At 35.4% G+C, this 18,777-nt stretch overlaps 1 protein-coding gene across 1 annotated transcript in view; it reads right to left on the bottom strand.

The window, feature by feature from the left end:
• Positions 1 to 18,777, bottom strand: part of RPA1 (replication protein A 70) — a 58,987-nt gene that overhangs the window by 26,848 nt on the left and 13,362 nt on the right. The window contains exons 5-6 of the mRNA XM_075360147.1: positions 18,391 to 18,656; positions 824 to 1,028 (exon numbers count right to left, since the gene is read on the bottom strand). Coding sequence (XP_075216262.1) covers positions 824 to 1,028; positions 18,391 to 18,656 — 471 coding nt within the window. The remainder of the gene's footprint in view (positions 1 to 823; positions 1,029 to 18,390; positions 18,657 to 18,777) is intronic.

Below are 18,777 nucleotides of genomic sequence, written 5' to 3'. Positions count from 1 at the left end.
TTGCATAAAAAGTTAAAAATGTATTTTACAAACACTGTATAAGAATTAAAGAGAAATTCAGTTTTTGTTTAATAACAGAAAATTCACTAAAGCTGGTACTTTAAAAAAAAAATAATTTCTCATGTTAAACAAGTACTTAGAAAGAATGGAAAATTTTTACACTCAAGTTCTTTACAAGAGTGATTTGCTGCTCTTCATTAATTTATGCTGCATTAAGATACAAAAGGTCTCATAAGAATTTTCTCATTTCTAGTTTAACTCATTAGGTATGAAAATGTCATACATTTAATTCTATTTTATTCAAAAACTATTATGTTTACATAAAACAGTGTTATTATTCTATAATATCTCATTTTTTGTCTCATAATCTTAATTTTAATCATTTATTTTATTTTTTGATATTTAAAAAAGGAAATATTTTACACATTTTTAATCTTAATATTATACTGCATATAAATATGTAGTAATATACATATTTTACTGCATTGATAATCATGAAAACTGGTTTTTTGTGTTGATCTTCACAAAAAACATGACCTCTATGTTAGCTTGTTTGAAATTATTGTGACCTTTGAAGATTGGATTATTCTTGCACCTAAACTAATTAATTTTGGTGAAATGAAAGGTACTAATTTATTTAATGTGGCTTCAAACACCGACTTTTTATCCTTACTTCACACCATTCAGTATGTACGATCCTATTCCAGGAGAAATTCCTGATATTGAAGAACCATTATTTAACTAGAGATGCAGATGACAGTTTTACTACATGATATAACGTTTTATTACTAATGGTTCTAAGAGAATTATAAAAAAGTCATACCAATTATTGAATCAGCTGGTAAATCTTGAATTGAACTCAATGTAGTAAAATTGAATTTTAAAGTTGGAATGCCATTGCTATCTTCATTGCACGGTTCAATTTTGGTATCTGAATTGGCCGTCATTTCATAATCATTATTTAAGCTGCTGAATTTCTTATTTGCTTGTTTTAATTGGCATCTACTAAAATAATACACTTTATTTTGCTGTAAATAAAAATAAAACAAGTGATGTAAAAATGATATATGAAAATATAAATCACTTCCATATAAATGATCCATAACTATATCTACTTGCATAAAAAAAAAAAAAAAAATATTTTGAGTAACCATAAAATTGCAGTTACTGCTGCTTAGAAATTTTCTGTTTTCATTGATACTGGAAAGATTTTGTTTTATTCTTAAAATATTAATCCACAGTATGGTTTTTTTAAATAAATAAAAAATCTGAATTTAAGGTACTCCATTATCAGTTCCTCTCTGCTAATGGAAGGTCTAAGCTTTCTTACTTAGGAAACTTTGCTAAGCTAGTTCCTTACTAGTTAAGAAAGCAAGTAAAAAAAAACATACATACACATACAAACAATTATGTAATTTTTTTTGTATTTTAGTGTTGGAAAGTAAGTTCCATTTGATTATAAATAAAAAACCTGCATAGATATAAACATTTTATTATGCACAACTTAAAACTACAGCTTTTAACTATTTTCCAACATAGCCACCATTTAAATTCAAGTATTTCACTAACTTACAAATATCTTCCTCATAAAATTCAGCTGCCTGGTACCTAGTCAACCTTTCACAGTATTTTGAAGTTTGTTGTCGTCATCAAAGTGCTGTGATGAAAGCCATTCAGAACAAATGTTGCGGCATGTTGACATCTGGTGTTTTTTTTTGCATGACAACACTCGTCCCACAGTGCTCAAACAACTCAAGAACTTCTGAATGGGATGTTTTTGATCATCTCCCTTACATCCTGGACCTGGCGCTGAGTGATTTTCATCTCTTCACTCACACGAAGAAATGGCTTGTGTCACAGCACACTGATGATGACGATGAACTTAAAATGACGTGAAAGGTTGGCTAGGTACCCAGGCAGCTGAATTTTATGAAGTTATTTGTAAATTAATGAAACACTAGGACAAATAGTTGAATTTAAATGGCAACTATGTTGAAAAATAGTTAAAAACTGTAGTTTTAAGTTATATGCAGGTTTTTTACTTATAGCCAAATGGAGGTTACTTTCTGAACTATCCTCATATAATAATTTATTTTTAACGTATGAAATATATGGACAATATTATCTCAGTTTTATTTGTGTGATCTACATTCTGACCAAAAAGAAGCGAATATGTTCTAATTCATGTAATACTTATTCATCATTTCTTTAATAATACTGTTTACCTGTTGTAGCATTTGCTATTTTTATTACATACAAAACTTGAAAGTAAAAAAGGGTTAAAATGTCACAAATTTTATTTGATATTAGTCATTTTGAAATCCCTGTTAGTAAAAAAGCAAAAACATTTAAAAATCTGCTCAAAGAATGTTCAATATTTCCTATGACAGACTCATTTGAAGAATTTTAATAGTGTTAAAAATATATAAACAATTTACTGAATGGCCTCTTTTATTATTCTAGTAATTATTAAGAGGTTGTTTTTCTAGTTTATCATTTCTAGAGTAAAGCTAATAATTATATTACAGTTTTATTACTCTTTTATCTAGGATAAAAATTGTTTTACTTTTTAATTTGTAAATTTCCGCTTTACAAAAGAGTTTTATGATAAAGTGTGGTAAGTAAAGGTAAGCAGTAGTGATTTACAACATTTTACTTTAATAGTAACATTTTTTACTTCCTTGTACGAAGAAAAGGAAGTATTGTAATTGTAAAAAAATTTGGTTTTCAGATTTCAACGGAAATAGCCATTTTGATTAGTTTCAACATGACATCTGTACGTACGTACATATGTATCTTGCATAACTCAAAAACAATTAGCTGTATAATGTTGAAATCTTATATGTAGGATTGTTGTAACATCTAGTGGTGCACCTCCCCTTTTGATTGCAATCGACTGGGCCAAATACATATATTCAGTCAGATCTCTAGTAAATTTGGATTTTGGACTTTTTCTTAACTGCAGTAATAAGCCCTCATTGAGAGCTTTTCAATGATATATCATAAGTGGTACTTATATATTGATTTATTAATAATTATTAACCTCTAATTGTAAAAACCTTTTAAACGATAAATAATAATTCAATAATAAAAAAATAAAAATAAAAAAACCAGAAGTTATTACTGAAATAAAATTTTATGTACTTTTCATTTTAATTCAAAAATTTTTACATTCAGACGTTAATAATAATTACAAAGTTAAAAAAAAAAAATATGTGTATGAAGTCGGATTTGAACCAATGTGTGCATGGTTACGGATCCAACAAATTCTCACTTACACCACATATTTACTAGAGTGATGAGAAACAAGATTAATATATAAACTAATATATAATGCTGATATGGGCATTACAAAAAAATGTGAGCAATGTGGTGTCCACCACGATGCAATTCTTATTAAAGAATTGCAGGATTGTACCTCACTTTCAAATGAAATAAGTTTAAATGAAGTGCAGGAAAAAATGTGTATATGTAATTTAATAAACAAGGATGTCATGTGGTGTCCACATAAGATATTTTTTTAATAGTAGATTATTTTTACAAAATATTCTTCAGGTATAAAAATAATATACCCTAGATCATACCCTAAATATACCCTAGATCAAAGTATCAATTCAGAAATGTACGAGTACTTTTTTTTTTGTCTTCAGTCATTTGACTGGTTTGATGCAGCTCTCCAAGATTCCCTATCTAGTGCTAGTCGTTTCATTTCAGTATACCCCCTACATCCCTAACAATTTGTTTTACATATTCCAAACGTGGCCTGCCCACAGAATTTTTTCCTTCTACCTGTCCTTCCAATATTAAAGCGACTATTCCAGGATGCCTTAGTATGTGACCTATAAGTCTGTCTCTTCTTTTAACTATATTTTTCCAAATGCTTCTTTCTTCGTCTATTTGCCGCAATACCTCTTCATTTGTCACTTTATCCACCCATCTGATTTTTAACATTCTCCTATAGCACCCACCACATTTCAAAAGCTTCTAATGTTTTCTTCTCAGATACTCCGATTGTCCAAGCTTCACTTCCATATAAAGCGACACTCCAAACATACACTTTCAAAATTTTTTTCCTGACATTTAAATTAATTTTTGATGTTAACAAATTATATTTCTGACAGAAGACTCGTTTCGCTTGTGCTATTCGGCATTTTATATCGCTCCTGCTTCGTCCATCTTTAGTAATTCTACTTCCCAAATAACAAAATTCTTCTACCTCCATAATCTTTTCTCCTCCTATTTTCACATTCATTGGTCCATCTTTGTTATTTCTAATACATTTCATTACTTTTGTTTTGTATTTGTTTATTTTCATGCGATAGTTCTTGCGTAGCACTTCATCTATGCCATTCATTATTTCTTCCAAATCCTTTTTACTCTCGGCTAGAATTACTATATCATCAGCAAATCGTAGCATCTTTATCTTTTCACCTTGTACTGTTACTCCGAATCTAAATTGTTCTTTAACATCATTAACTGCTAGTTCCATGTAAAGATTAAAAAGTAACGGGGATAGGGAACATCCTTGTCGGACTCCCTTTCTTATTGCGGCTTCTTTCTTATGTTCTTCGATTATTACTGTTGCTGTTTGGTTCTTGTACATGTTAGCAATTGTTCTTCTATCTCTGTATTTGAACCCTAATTTTTTAAAAATGCTGAACATTTTATTCCAGTCTACGTTATCGAATGCCTTTTCTAGGTCTATAAACGCCAAGTATGTTGGTTTGTTTTTCTTTAATCTTTCTTCTACTATTAATCTGAGGCCTAAAATTGCTTCCCTTGTCCCTATACTTTTCGTGAAACTAAATTGGTCTTCTCCTAACACTTCTTCCACTCTTCTCTCAATTCTTCTGTATAGAATTCTAGTTAAGATTTTTGATGCATGACTAGTTAAACTAATTGTTCTGTATTCTTCACATTTATCTGCCCCTTTGCTTTCTTTATCTGCTTTCTTTGGTATCATGACTATAACACTTTTTTTGAAGTCTGACGGAACTTCCCCTTTTTCATAAATATTACACACCAGCTTGTATAATCTATCAATACGAGTACTACAAAAAAGAAAATTACTTTTAAAAATGAATAATTATGTTATTTATAACAAAATATCATGTTTTTCATACATCAAAGAAGCCAGCCTGTATTTTCAAAAAAAAAAAAAAAAATTAAAATGTTAATGAACATCAAAATTTTATTGGATCATAATTGAATATTTATAATGAATAAAGGCAATACTGATGATTAAGATTAAAGTCAATGCCACAAATTACACCAATCATGCTATAATAGACGCAACTGTGATATTACTAATACTTATAAATGAGTGGAAACAACAACTAAAATGACATGCAGCAATCAAAATTGTTCTAATCGTTAATTTTAATCTAAAATTTGGGGGAATATGCAAAATAGAAATTTTATTGTATTTTTGTGTTTAAGTCACCAAATATCAATTTGGTGAGTTAAACCAACAAATATCTGCCAAATATCAATATTTGTACTTGAAATTTTTGTTATATAATCATTAAGCAATTCTTCAAAAATCAAGACCCGACCAAAACTTCCAAAGCATTTTCAGGTTGAGTAGTAACCTTTTAAAATTTTATGGTGTGTTTTCATGAGTTTTACATTCAATTGAAAAAGTTAAGCGACAAAGTTTCAAATTAAAATATTTTATCTGTGAAGTATTAAGTTTCAAAATATGAAAAAGTTTTTTCAGAGTTTCAGCTCTTCATATGCCATAAACAAAAAATCACAGAAATTTAAAGAATATCAAATGTAACATGATTGGCAGCTGATCAGGCACGCGTGAGGTGTTTTTCGTGCCAGCTATTGGTACAAGTGTTCTGGCTCATTAAAAATACTATAATACTGACTACTTTGTTGTATAATTTGTTTTGATATATTTTTAATATATAACAGGGTACTGAATACTAATCTATCATTAATAAATACTACCAAGCGATTCAAAAGGGACTTCACAACATTAGAATCGCATAAGAATTTACTGAAATAATTTACAAATTTTGCTGATGTCTCATTTCATAGAAAACATTTAGTTCATTAGTACTGAATTTGGCCACCATCGCTATTACCAGTGTTGTTAAAAATGGATAAATTTATTGGTGCAGAGCGTGCTCACTGTGTGTTTTGGTTTCATGATATGCAGTCAGCAACTGCAGTTCAACATAATTTTCATAATAGGGAGCTGCCAAGTAGACATACAATTTTCTCTTGTCACCAAATCTTTGTTGAGAAAGGTTGTTCTGTTAAACATACAAAATCATCAAGATGCCCCCACGCATCCCTTAAGCTGCTGTGGAACAATTCAGAGAAAGCTTTACCATAGTTTGAAAAAATCTACTAAACATGCGTCTTGTGGATGGCATTCCACAAACAACAGTTTGGCACATATGTAATCGATTGCACTTTAAGCCATATAAACTAACCATGGTCCAACACATTACAGATGGCAACAAAGTTGCTTGGCTGTAGTTTTGTGTGGAAGTGATGGATAGAACTGCAGATGATACATTTTTAGACAATGTAATATTTAGTGATGAGTGAACTTTCACATCAGTGGCAAGGTGAACACCTGTAACTGCTGAATATGGTATAGTGAAAACCCTCATGAAACTTTGCAGCATATTCGTGATAGCCCTAAGGTCATTTGTTTTATGTCCTAAGCAAGCAAATATTGTATGGCTCATTCTTTTTTCAGGAGACAACCGTAAATGGTATCGTTTATCTGGACATACTTCAAAATTTTGTATCCCTCACTTAGAAAATTATAACCAAGATGGACACCATAATGTAATGTGAGCAGCAGTCGCTCATGTGTGCCGGATCATTAAAAAATACCATAATGATTACTTTGTGTTTAAGATTTGTTTTTATATATTTTTAATGTTTAATAAAATACTTCATTCCAATATGTAGATTATCATATCTAAATGTAAAGATACACTAAAATATAATTATAAATTGAAGGAGCTATTTTGTGATATATTTAGTTTTTTAGGTGATATTCATAATTTGATATCAATAAATTACTTGAAAATCTGTTTTGACTTTCTTTTATAAATCATTTATTCAAACCAAGTATCTAATTTTTTAAACTTAAAGAATCTGCCATGTTCATTTAACTCATAATACTGGAAGAGTACTGTACTGGAAGAGTTTGGTGAAATTTTTTTTTATTTTTCTACTGTCTATGAAGTGAAACAATATAATAAAGAAAACAATTGGCATACATCCAGCCAATATTCATTTATCCCATACCTTAATCAGCAAGTCTGGAGTAACTGATGTGACAGCTCTTTGATAGAGACTAATGAAGTACTCTAACACTGTGTGTTTCAAAATGAATATCAAGGTTTTAAAGTAAAATAATACTTATTAAGCTTTACTTACATTGATAAATTATACATGAAATGAAAGAGAACTCAAAATGAAGTTTGAGTTGGTTTTCCTATAAGTGTTCAATGTGAGCACCATTTGTCACATGGCATACATCCAGCCAATATTCATTTATCCCATACCTTAATCAGCAAGTCTGGAGTAACTGATGTGACAGCTCCTTCAATCCTGTGTCTCAAGTTGGGTAGGTCATCCCAACCCCGTAGGGGGAAGACACCCACCTTGTGACGTTACCGGTTGCCACACCACCCCCTCCGTTCCAAGCCCTGAGGGGCTTTACCAGAGGTCGTCTTTAGACCCTCTAACTGATTACATCTCACAGTCATCAGCCAGGCCTTGGTCGAGATGCCACCGATGTAAATGCCTTGGTAGACATTTGCATCAGTAAAATACAAATCAAATTTCGCCTTCACGTAGGCCTCAAACGGGCATCTTCACATCCAAACTAACATGATTCCCTCAAACTGACTGAAACCGTGGAAGCACGAACCCTGCGCCTAGTAAAGATTTGACAACACTGTTTGTGACTGTAAACAGGCCTCAGAGAATGAACGAGTTTAAAGTTAAATCAGTGCTACACTCATACCAATCATCAAAATTATGTTTAATGCAACATAGAAATTCAGACTTACAGCCAATTAAGTTGATCAATTTACGTCACCTAACGAGGGGAACACAACCTCATTCCAATCTGCACGGGAGCTGGGGACAAACCCTGCACCTCCACCCAGTCCCATCTTGGTGTCTCGTGTGGCATTACCAAATCACGACCAGGACCACCACCACCAGAGGGAAACCACACCCCCAATTGCATGAGTACCATACCCTGGCAGCGCAGCCACCCCCACCAGCAGGAGCCCCACATAGAATCACAAACAATATCAATATAACCTTGGCACGATGCCAATGCACCTACCTCCAACCAATCAAATGCCGGAACCCTACCATGATCAAGATTAAACTCCCTCTACAGACCTACACACTGCAATGGTGCGAAGAAAACCAGCCACTATAGACCATTACTTGCGGATCATCCAGTTGATACAGAGATCCAGAAAGGAATGTATTCTCTCAAGTTCCCTAACAGCTTGTGAACATTCGACTTCGTATCAGGGACAGATGTAGAGGATGTGGTCCACTGTATCATCAGTCCCGCAATCCGGACACTGACTCGAATCCACCAAACGAAACCTAGCTAAACTCATCCGAGAGGCACCATACCCGGAGAGAAATTGTGTGATATACCTATAGGAGGAGACCCATCTAATCGCACCTAAATTAAGACACTATAGGAAATATACCATGCGCTTAGCAACCTGTGGGGGATTCATCCCACCTGACTTGCCAAGATGCAAGGCCCCAGTCTTCAATCTCCTGCTTTCATACTGACATCAATAGGTTATTTACCTCGGAAATGTAGCATTCCTTATGCTCATTAGCCAAGGTATCTATTGGTCTAACTCTGGCTATAAACACAGACTGCCTCTTGTAAGACTGTTCTGTAACCACCTATAACAAACAGCAAGAGGAGTCGCTAGGCCCGCAGCAAAATGTCCGCACAATATCTAAAAGCCATGTGGTGAGCCCAGACAGGCACAGCATACAGCATAATAGCTTCGCTGACACCTTTGTAAAGGATATGCATGGTAAGGTAATTCAACCAATTGGGAGGAATGACTCTATGGATTCCATAAAAAGCATCAGCAGCCTTTTTTTCTACTTATTCCAGATGTTCCTTGAACCGAAAATTCAACCCCTAATCAGAATGAATGACTACAGATTCCATAAAAAGCATCAGTGGCCTTTTTTGCTACATACTGTAGATGTTCCTTGAATTGAAAATTCTTATCAAGGATAACACCCAGGTATTTTTGAGTTGTAATTTACCGAATGGGGAGACCAGCCATCTGAACCCGGATTCGTCGGGAAGCAGCCAATCGGCCCTTAAGCAACATCATTGTGATTTTCTCTGGGCTGAAAATCATCTTATGCTGGAGACTCCAGAGTCGGAGTGTCTCACAAGCATGAGCAGCTCGGAATTCTACCTACGTACGCAAATCCCCTTCAATCAGTAGCAGCGCGTCGTCAGCATAAGATAACATGACAACCACATGGCAACCTTAAATGCAACATCAAATTGAATTCTATGATCCAAAGAAGGGGACTCAGAACACTGCCCTGAGGGCATCCTTTAGTTAAGGTCTTATAAACTTCTGAGCCGCCATCACACAGGGAAACGGTCCGATGGCTGAAATAACTTGAGAGCACATCTAGTTCATTTCATGTACACTTACGCTTCTGCATCTGAAACAGAGCAGAGGGCCACCATAAGTTGTTAAATGCCTCGGATGTTCAGAAAGATCCCTAATACATATTTACACGGACTATAGGAAGCTATATCCATCACCTTTAGTATGGCATCCTCAGTGCTCTTGCCCGGTCGGAAACCATACCGATTGTCCATTAGAAAATGATCAATAGCCAATCTAACATTAAAACGCAAACATAGGACCTTCTCAAAAACCATGTCAATCACAGGCAAGAGCGTTAATGGATGGTAAGAGGAACTAACAGTAGGATCTTTGTCACCACCTTTGAACAACACCTAGTCTCCATGCTTCTACCACACCAGAAAGTGGCTGGCAAAGAGCAACCTATTATATATTCTAGTTAGAGAACAAAGGACTATTGGAAGCACTCGGACAAGGATCTCCACTGTGACACAATCATATCTGGGGGGGCCTTGTGCCATGCCATGCTACAGATCACATGGCGCACTTACACCTCAGTGATCTCAGAAGATTGTATGTTGGTCTTAAAAATCACAACTTCCTGCCTGACGCCGGTAGTATGAAACCTCACCCACCATATAGTGACATCCGGGAGCAAATCATTCAGAAAAATATTAAGGACACGGTTCTTATCAATTACCACACCCTCATGGGTTGACAAAGCTGACAGGAGGACATCTTTCCTGCGCTTATATCCGAGGGCTCTAAACACAACGCCCCAAGGGTCTCTACTCCCTTGCTCCTGAACGAAAGAGCGCCAGGAATTACACTTGGAGGACCTAGTGCTATGGAAGTACCTAGCCCTCGCTCTGCAGTAATCTGCAGTTAGGGCTGTACACTGATCGGGATCACCCTCTTGTTGTGCACCCCTTCTGAGTCAGTTCACAGACTGCTTTATTGCTGTTAGATTCTGAGACCACCAACCAGATATACATTTCCGTTCAGTGCCTCTAGGAATGGCGACTTCAGCTGCTGCCACCACTGCATAAGTGAAATTTTCTGGCAGGACATCAAATGGCAGGCCGTCAAGGTCTCGAGAAAAAATCTCCAGTCTGGACTCTAACAGTGAGGAGAATTTCAGCCCATCTGCCTTCCTATGCAAAAGCGCTCCCGGTAAACAGAAGTGTGTCCCTAATGGCCATCGCACAGCTCATCCGTTATTTCTAAAAGTATCAACTGATGTTCGCTAGAACAGTCGTCGACCACAGACCAGTCAAGGCCCTGCCAGGGATGTCCCTACCAATGGTGATGTCAATATTTGTACCTGAAAAGGCCCTCTGTCCATTAAATGTACCAATATTTGTGGCCAATTGACAACATTAAAAACCTCAAAATTGTGCAGTGTGATGAAACTGTCAATTAGACCACTGCCATGATCAGTGATCCCACTGTGCCAGATAAGTGACTTCACATTAACATTGGCACCAATTAAGATTGAACCATTACCCACAATATGAAGGATCCTAACCGATCTCACTAGGTGTTCCTCAGTAAGATCCCTGTATTGGAAATATGAACTAACAACTGTAAGGTTCTGTCCGCGAATGGCAAGTCTGACCACAACATGATGTGCGTAAGAAACCTGCCATATAAACACAAAACCTTTTCTAGCTGTGAAAGCCTGGCAGATCACCCCTAATTAAACATGGGTGCTGCAGAAGGACAACATTGAGGCTCTGTCTCTTTACAATCTCACCTAACTCAACCTGGACTAACTAAGCACCCTGGGCATTTAGTTGACCTAACCTAACCATCTAAGAAATTAAAGTACAGCTACACTCCTTACTAACAACTGGGTGCTCATGATTCTTGTGCAACCTCTTACAATTACCACAGGCCGGAGCCTCAGACCTATGTGAACAATCGTCACAGTTGTGGTCCTCCTCGCCACAATGGGCATACACCAAGGCAAACTTACAAAATTTTGCTCTGTGACCATATCTACAGCACTTGAAACATCTTTGGATATCCATATACTCTTTCAGTTGGGACCTTATATCAATAAATAGTCTGCCTGCAGACGTAAATTTTTGAAAGAGACCAGAACCCACTTCAAAGACTCCGTATTACTGGATATCACGCCTACCTGTTTTAAAGACCAACTTGCAGTCTTGCCAGAAGGCGGTTTCATTTAAGTCAGTGTTCTCCTCCCTCTTGAGGGACAAGACATCTTCGTTGGTAAGGTTACGGTCAATATCATAACTATAATACGAGGCCTATGCACTCTCTTCGGGTCTATTTTCACATTCAATTGCTTAACCGCCATGGAATCTCTAATTGCTTGAATGGTCTCTGTGTCATCCATTACCACAACTAATCCCTTGCTGGTCTCTTCAATGTTCCTGGAGGCCTTTTTTCAGCTGACTGCTGGACACAGCTGAGCCCTCTGCCCTATTAACAAATGCAACCTCAGGTTTCTTAGAGGACTGGCTGGTTTCATATCTGCCCCTGACCACTTCAGCATATCTATGCGGTTGCATCAGGGCTGGGGCCAGTTTCTGAGCTACGGTTTTTTCTTTAGACTTTGAGGCAAGATTTTCGAAATCTTGATAAATTATACATGAAATGAAAGAGAACTCAAAATGAAGTTTGAGTTGGTTTTCCTATAAGTGTTCAATGTGAGCACCATTTGTCACATGGCATACATCCAGCCAATATTCATTTATCCCATACCTTAATCAGCAAGTCTGGAGTAACTGATGTGACAGCTCCTTCAATCCTGTGTCTCAAGTTGGGTAGGTCATCCCAACCCCGTAGGGGGAAGACACCCACCTTGTGACGTTACCGGTTGCCACACCACCCCCTCCGTTCCAAGCCCTGAGGGGCTTTACCAGAGGTCGTCTTTAGACCCTCTAACTGATTACATCTCACAGTCATCAGCCAGGCCTTGGTCGAGATGCCACCGATGTAAATGCCTTGGTAGACATTTGCATCAGTAAAATACAAATCAAATTTCGCCTTCACGTAGGCCTCAAACGGGCATCTTCACATCCAAACTAACATGATTCCCTCAAACTGACTGAAACCGTGGAAGCACGAACCCTGTGCCTAGTAAAGATTTGACAACACTGTTTGTGACTGTAAACAGGCCTCAGAGAATGAACGAGTTTAAAGTTAAATCAGTGCTACACTCATACCAATCATCAAAATTATGTTTAATGCAACATAGAAATTCAGACTTACAGCCAATTAAGTTGATCAATTTACGTCACCTAACGAGGGGAACACAACCTTATCGAGAGAGAGAGCTGTGAAAGCCACTCGGAAGAATTCGATCCGAGGCAATAATCTCTTCTTGGTAGCCGCACTTGTACACTTGTGGGTTAGTTAGATAGGAGGACAAGCCACCCAGTTCCACCAAAACAACACGGGTCAATGGTGCACAACTGCCAGGCCTGCCCCCGGTGTGCAAAAACTCTTCAGTAAGTGGGTTCATCCCTCCTGGGTGGTCATCCCTATATCTACTTCTGAACTATTGTTGTCAGAACCATTGTTCGAGGAAGTTGAAAGAAAAAGCGCTGGCCCCCTCCTCCGGCTAGGCTTCTTACCTACCTCACTAACATCTGTCATGGTTGGAGGTGCCCTGACCTAATAGTATATGAACAAAATGCTCGCTATATTCTTTCTATTTCTGATATTGGGCACAAGCCCAAAAGTATGATGACTGCCATGGGCAGCTGGAGACCTTCTGTATTCTGTCACTCTTTACACCTCTTCACCACTACTGGATCAAATGTGTGAAATCAAAGATCAACACACAGTTACAGATTACGGCCCTTGCTCTAAAAGAGTGCAAGCAGGATTAAGGGTAAAGGCCCCTTTGCTTGTAACAGGAACTTGCGACCCGGAGTCGTTGCCACTCTTTTTGCCTCGATGAGGCAGGTGCTTCAACAAATCCTGTGCCAAAATCTCTGAATCCACTTGAAAAGGGGTATGAATTGTCTTAACAATAAGGGCGTAAAACCGTTGTAACAGTTCTCAGACAGCATGATTGTGAAACTGGGATAGGTACACACACATGACCACCAGCTTTAAAATAGCACTGAAAAAGACCTTCTACAACGCAAATCTCTGCTCGTGAAAAGAGAACAATAGGTCAGTTGGTAATGGTGGCGCATAGACTTGATCCTTTATTAACTCCCAAAGGAAAAAATTGCTTAGGGTCAGATCAGGTAAACGTGGAGGCCATTGCAAACAAGCCCTGTCACCTGGTTCCTGTTGACCAATCCAGTGGTTAGGAAGAATTTCATTCAACCAATCACATACAGCGTTATACTAGTGAGAAGGCTGAATAAAGTGCTTTCGTTCATATTACAGCTGAGGAAAGAGCTATAGATGTAGCATGTCGAGATTTATTTTTGTTTTCTGTGAAAAAGGTATAAAAAAAACATTCAGTTTTGGGAAGTCTCGTTCTAACTGCAATATTTTGTGAGGATTTTCTGATCCTCAGATATGCCCACTGCGAGTTTCCTTTTCTATTAACATGAAATGTTGATTCATCACTGACTACGACACGATGAAGAAATCAACATCATGGTGCTTCATTTCATTTGTGAAGCTAACATAATTACGAAGCAAACCATAATTTGTAAGCTTTAGAGCTTGTAACAGCTGTAAACGATACTGATGCAGTTGTAAGCGTTTCCTTAAAATCCTCCACACAGATTTCACTGGAATGGCTAATTCTAAGCTAGTCTTCCTAACAATTTCCTAGGAGTATGTACAAAATACTCTCTTACACATTCAACATTGTCTTCAGACACTCTCAGTCATCCTGTACTCTTTCATGCACATTGAATGGTAATTACAGATTCATATTTTACAAACTGTGAAACACAACTTTTGGGGGTCGCCATATTTGCTAATAGCACTTTTAAGCGGAAGGTACAGAAAACAGTTCATGAGCTCGTACACAACTAAAACTTTTTGAGTTGCTTTTTCATTTCACATATAATAAATCAATGTACGTGAAACTTGAGAAACGTTACATAGCTTTAAAACCTCAATACTCATTTTGGAACACAATGTATATAATTAAATACTCTTATAAAAGAAATGAATAGAATAATGCAATCGGACGATAAATAAATATTTATAACTTAGCAACATGAGAAAATGTAAATACAATTCCATTTATGCGACACTAAAAAACATGTCAAACAAAGACTTCATCTCAGCAATCTAAATAATACACCTTTGGAAGATGCTTTGAATAAGACCAGTACTTTCATATGATTTTTATATCATCCAAAGAAGAGTTTGAAAGCATTTGGAGTGACATAAATTCGTTGGGATACAATTTAGCAATAGACAAAAAATTCAAGCATAGATAAGAACACCACCTTCAAAGCCTGCATTTCGCAAACATGTACTGAGGGCCCTTTGGTAAATTAATGAATGGAGCCAAGTGAAATTTTCAACAGTTATTTATACAGATGTCAAAGAATATGGATGGCAAATTGAAAATGAATTTTGACACCTGATTATTTTGATGGGGACTTGGCAATGTTATATTTACAAAATTATTTTTGTTCTTGTAATGGCAAAAATGTGTCTACAACTATGTCCATGCATACAACCAAACCTAAAATGTTATGATATTTGCACATGTCAAGATTCATGCATTAATGAAGTAGATAAATGAAGAATTGAATGGATAATTTTTTTAAATGCAAAAAATAGCTATATAATATGATAAATATGTATATATGTTAGTACATTACTATTATACCCAGTGATTCAAAGAGGACTTAGCAAATAAAAATTTATTGAACTGAAACTTACAGATTCGGTTGAGGTTTCATTTCATAGAAAAATACATAAAGTTTTGACTCACATAGTTCATTAGTACCAAAATTAGCCACCAGTGTTGTTAAAAATAGATACATAAACTGGTGTGGAATGTGCTTGCTGTGTTTTGGTTTCATAATTTACAGTAAACAGCTGTAGTTCAATGTAATTTTCATATAGAGTTTGATAGGGAGCCTCCTGGTACACGTACAATTAACTCTTGGCACCAAACCTTTGTTGAGACAGGTTATTCTGTTAAATATACAAAATCACCAAAGGCCCAAGTGTCCCTAAAGCTGTTGTTAGAGAAAGCTTTGCATGTAGTCTGAGGAAATCAACTTGATGTACATTACATGATACTGGCATTCCATAAACAACTATTTGGCAGTTTTTACTTAAATGATTGGACTTGAAGCCATACAAACTAACCATGGTTCAAAAATAAAAAATTGTGGCAAAGAAGTTTGGCTGCTGTTTTGTGTGGAAACGATGGACAGAATTGCAGACATACATTTTTAGTGATGAGTCAAAGTTTAACATCACTGGCAAGGTGAACACCCATAACTATCGAATATGGGGTAGCGAAAATCCTCATTACATTTTGCAGCACATTCAGCACTAAGGTCAATGTTTTTTTGTGTCCTAAGCAAAGACTATACGCCCTCTTCTTCCAGGAGGCAACTGTAAATGGTATCATTTATCTGGACATGCTTAAAAATTTTCTAATTCCTCAATTAGATGACGATGGACAACATTATGATCAGGACATGGCACCAGCTCACTACTGCCTAGAAGCCCGAGATTTTCTTGATACTCAATTCCCAGGTGGGCAGATTGGTTGTGAAGGTCCAATTACATGACTATCTCGCTCCTGAGATCTGACCCTGCCAGATTTTTTCTTGTGGAGTTTCATTAAAGATTGGGTTTACGTACCACCTTTACCTGCCGATATTGTTGACATAAGACTTCAAATTAACAATGCAGTTGCCAAGGAAATGCCTAATTTGGAATGACATTGACATGGGATGTATGTTGCATTACAAATGAAAGCCATATTGAACCAAAGTGAATGTTAGGTGACCTAACATTCACTTTGTGTTTTTCTATAAAATAAGACCTCAATCAAATCTGTAAGTTATCCCAATGAATTTTTATATGCTTTTAAATTTGTGAAGTCCTTTTTGAATCACCTGGTAGTATTTATAAATGATAGACTAGTATTCAGTTCATGTTACACATTAATAATATATTAAAAAAATCTTAAAACAAAGTAATCAGTATTATACTTTTTTTAATGAGCCAGTACACTTGTACCAATAGCTGGCACAAAAAAACAGCTCATGCATGTTCAAGCGGTTTCTGCTTGTGTTATGTTCAGTGTTTTTTAGATTTCTGTAATTTCTTCTATGACATAATAAGAGCTGAAACATTCTGAAAAAGTTTTCATATCTCAAATTTTAATACTTTACAGATAAAAAATTTTAATTTGAAACTTTGTCATTCAACTTTTGCAAGTGAATGTGCATACTCATGAAAAAGCACCAAAAATCTTCAAAAAATTATAACAGCTGGAAAATAAAATGCTTTCAAAATTTTGGTCGGATCTTGATCTTTGAAGAATCGGTTGAAGATTAACCATAAAAATTTCAAAGAGAAATTTTGATATTTAGCTAAGATAATGTGAGTTAAACGCAAAAAAAAACCATTATAATTTCTATTTCAAATTTTGGACTAAAAATCCACTTTAGCTAATGTTCCCTAAATTTCAGATGAAAATAAACTTCAGATTCAGAATCCTCAAAAACAAAGTTGATAAAAATTAGCAATTAGTATGACTTGATTGCTTTTATATGTTTGTAAGCGGCTTTTTGGAGGTGTTCCACTCGCATAATATCAGACAACTCCAGCGTACAAAATGTTTTTATTAAGATTGTAGATAAATTCTTAACTCATTCCAGAAATCAGCTGATTGAAGTAATTCAAGTGGTGGAAATATAATTCAACCAGCTGAATTATATTTCAAAAGTTGGGGAGATTTTTTTACTGAAAGAGTTTTGGTTGTATAAAAAAAAAGAGAAAAGTTCCAATACAGTTATTATTTCTTGCTGTATATTAACGTTAGAGGACATATACAGAAAATATGTCTGTTAGTTAAGACATATATACAGAATATACAGTACAGTACATATACAGTAAATTACTTGTTAAAAGTGTGAGACACCCCACACTTGGACTATTTCCTGGTTTTCCTCCAAAAGTAACTTCAACACCATAAAAAAATCTTTTTTCATAGAAATATCTCAGTATTAAAAATAAAATAAAAAATTGGGTTTTCACTTATGCCTCAATACAAAACAATATATACTAAATCTCACCCTAAACAAAATGAATTTCAATTAACAAACAGTTAAGATTAAAAACAGCTGGTATCATATTAAAGAAAAATTTAACAACAAAAATAACTAATAAATTACAATGGATTTAGTAATGAACTACATTCTTAGGTTCAATTTACTTTTTTGTTTATGACCTTATATCTTGAAGTAATTCTAACGAATAAGCTCTATTTAAATTATTAGCTGTTGTGTACTATTTTCTCAGAGTGTCGCATACTATACAACAGTTTATCACATCAATGATGCTTTATTACAGGTAGGAAAATTTACAGATTAGACAAAATTTCTATTCGGCTATCTAATCCTGGTAAAATTTTTCAACTACACAAAACCAATTACCGTTCCTGTCATTTTGATATCCATGAAGGATGATACAGGATCATCTTGAACATACTTTTGTGCCAGTTACCTTGAACAATCATGAATTTTTCAGCAGTTCACTGTAATCTTTTAATTGATTACGCAAAGAGGATAATTTAAAATCATTTACCTACCTCTATCATATCATAAAATTGGTCGACTTGATCTCGAAAGAAAGTTAAACGAATCTCTCCGCTTTCATCAACTAAATCGACACTAAATAACTTTCCTTCACCTCGAGCATTGCTCCATGTACGTATATTAGTTTTTGATGTTACTCTGGCTTTAATAACCCATTTATTCTGATAAGGACTCAAGTATGCGATCGGATGAGTACGTTGTGAACTTAAAGGTGATGAACCCACACTTGGATTATTTCCTGGTTTTCCTCCAAAAGGAGCTACAACACCATAAAAAAATTGTAATTTTCATAAAATATCCCATAGCATTAAAAAAAAAACAAACAAAAACCATTATTCTTTCAAATTTATAACCATCTTCCATCTTAATAACCATCTTAA

Source organism: Lycorma delicatula, chromosome 3, assembly GCF_047948215.1.
Source record: "Lycorma delicatula isolate Av1 chromosome 3, ASM4794821v1, whole genome shotgun sequence".
Classification (NCBI taxonomy): domain Eukaryota; kingdom Metazoa; phylum Arthropoda; class Insecta; order Hemiptera; family Fulgoridae; genus Lycorma; species Lycorma delicatula.
This window is presented reverse-complemented; position numbering and strand designations above follow the sequence as displayed.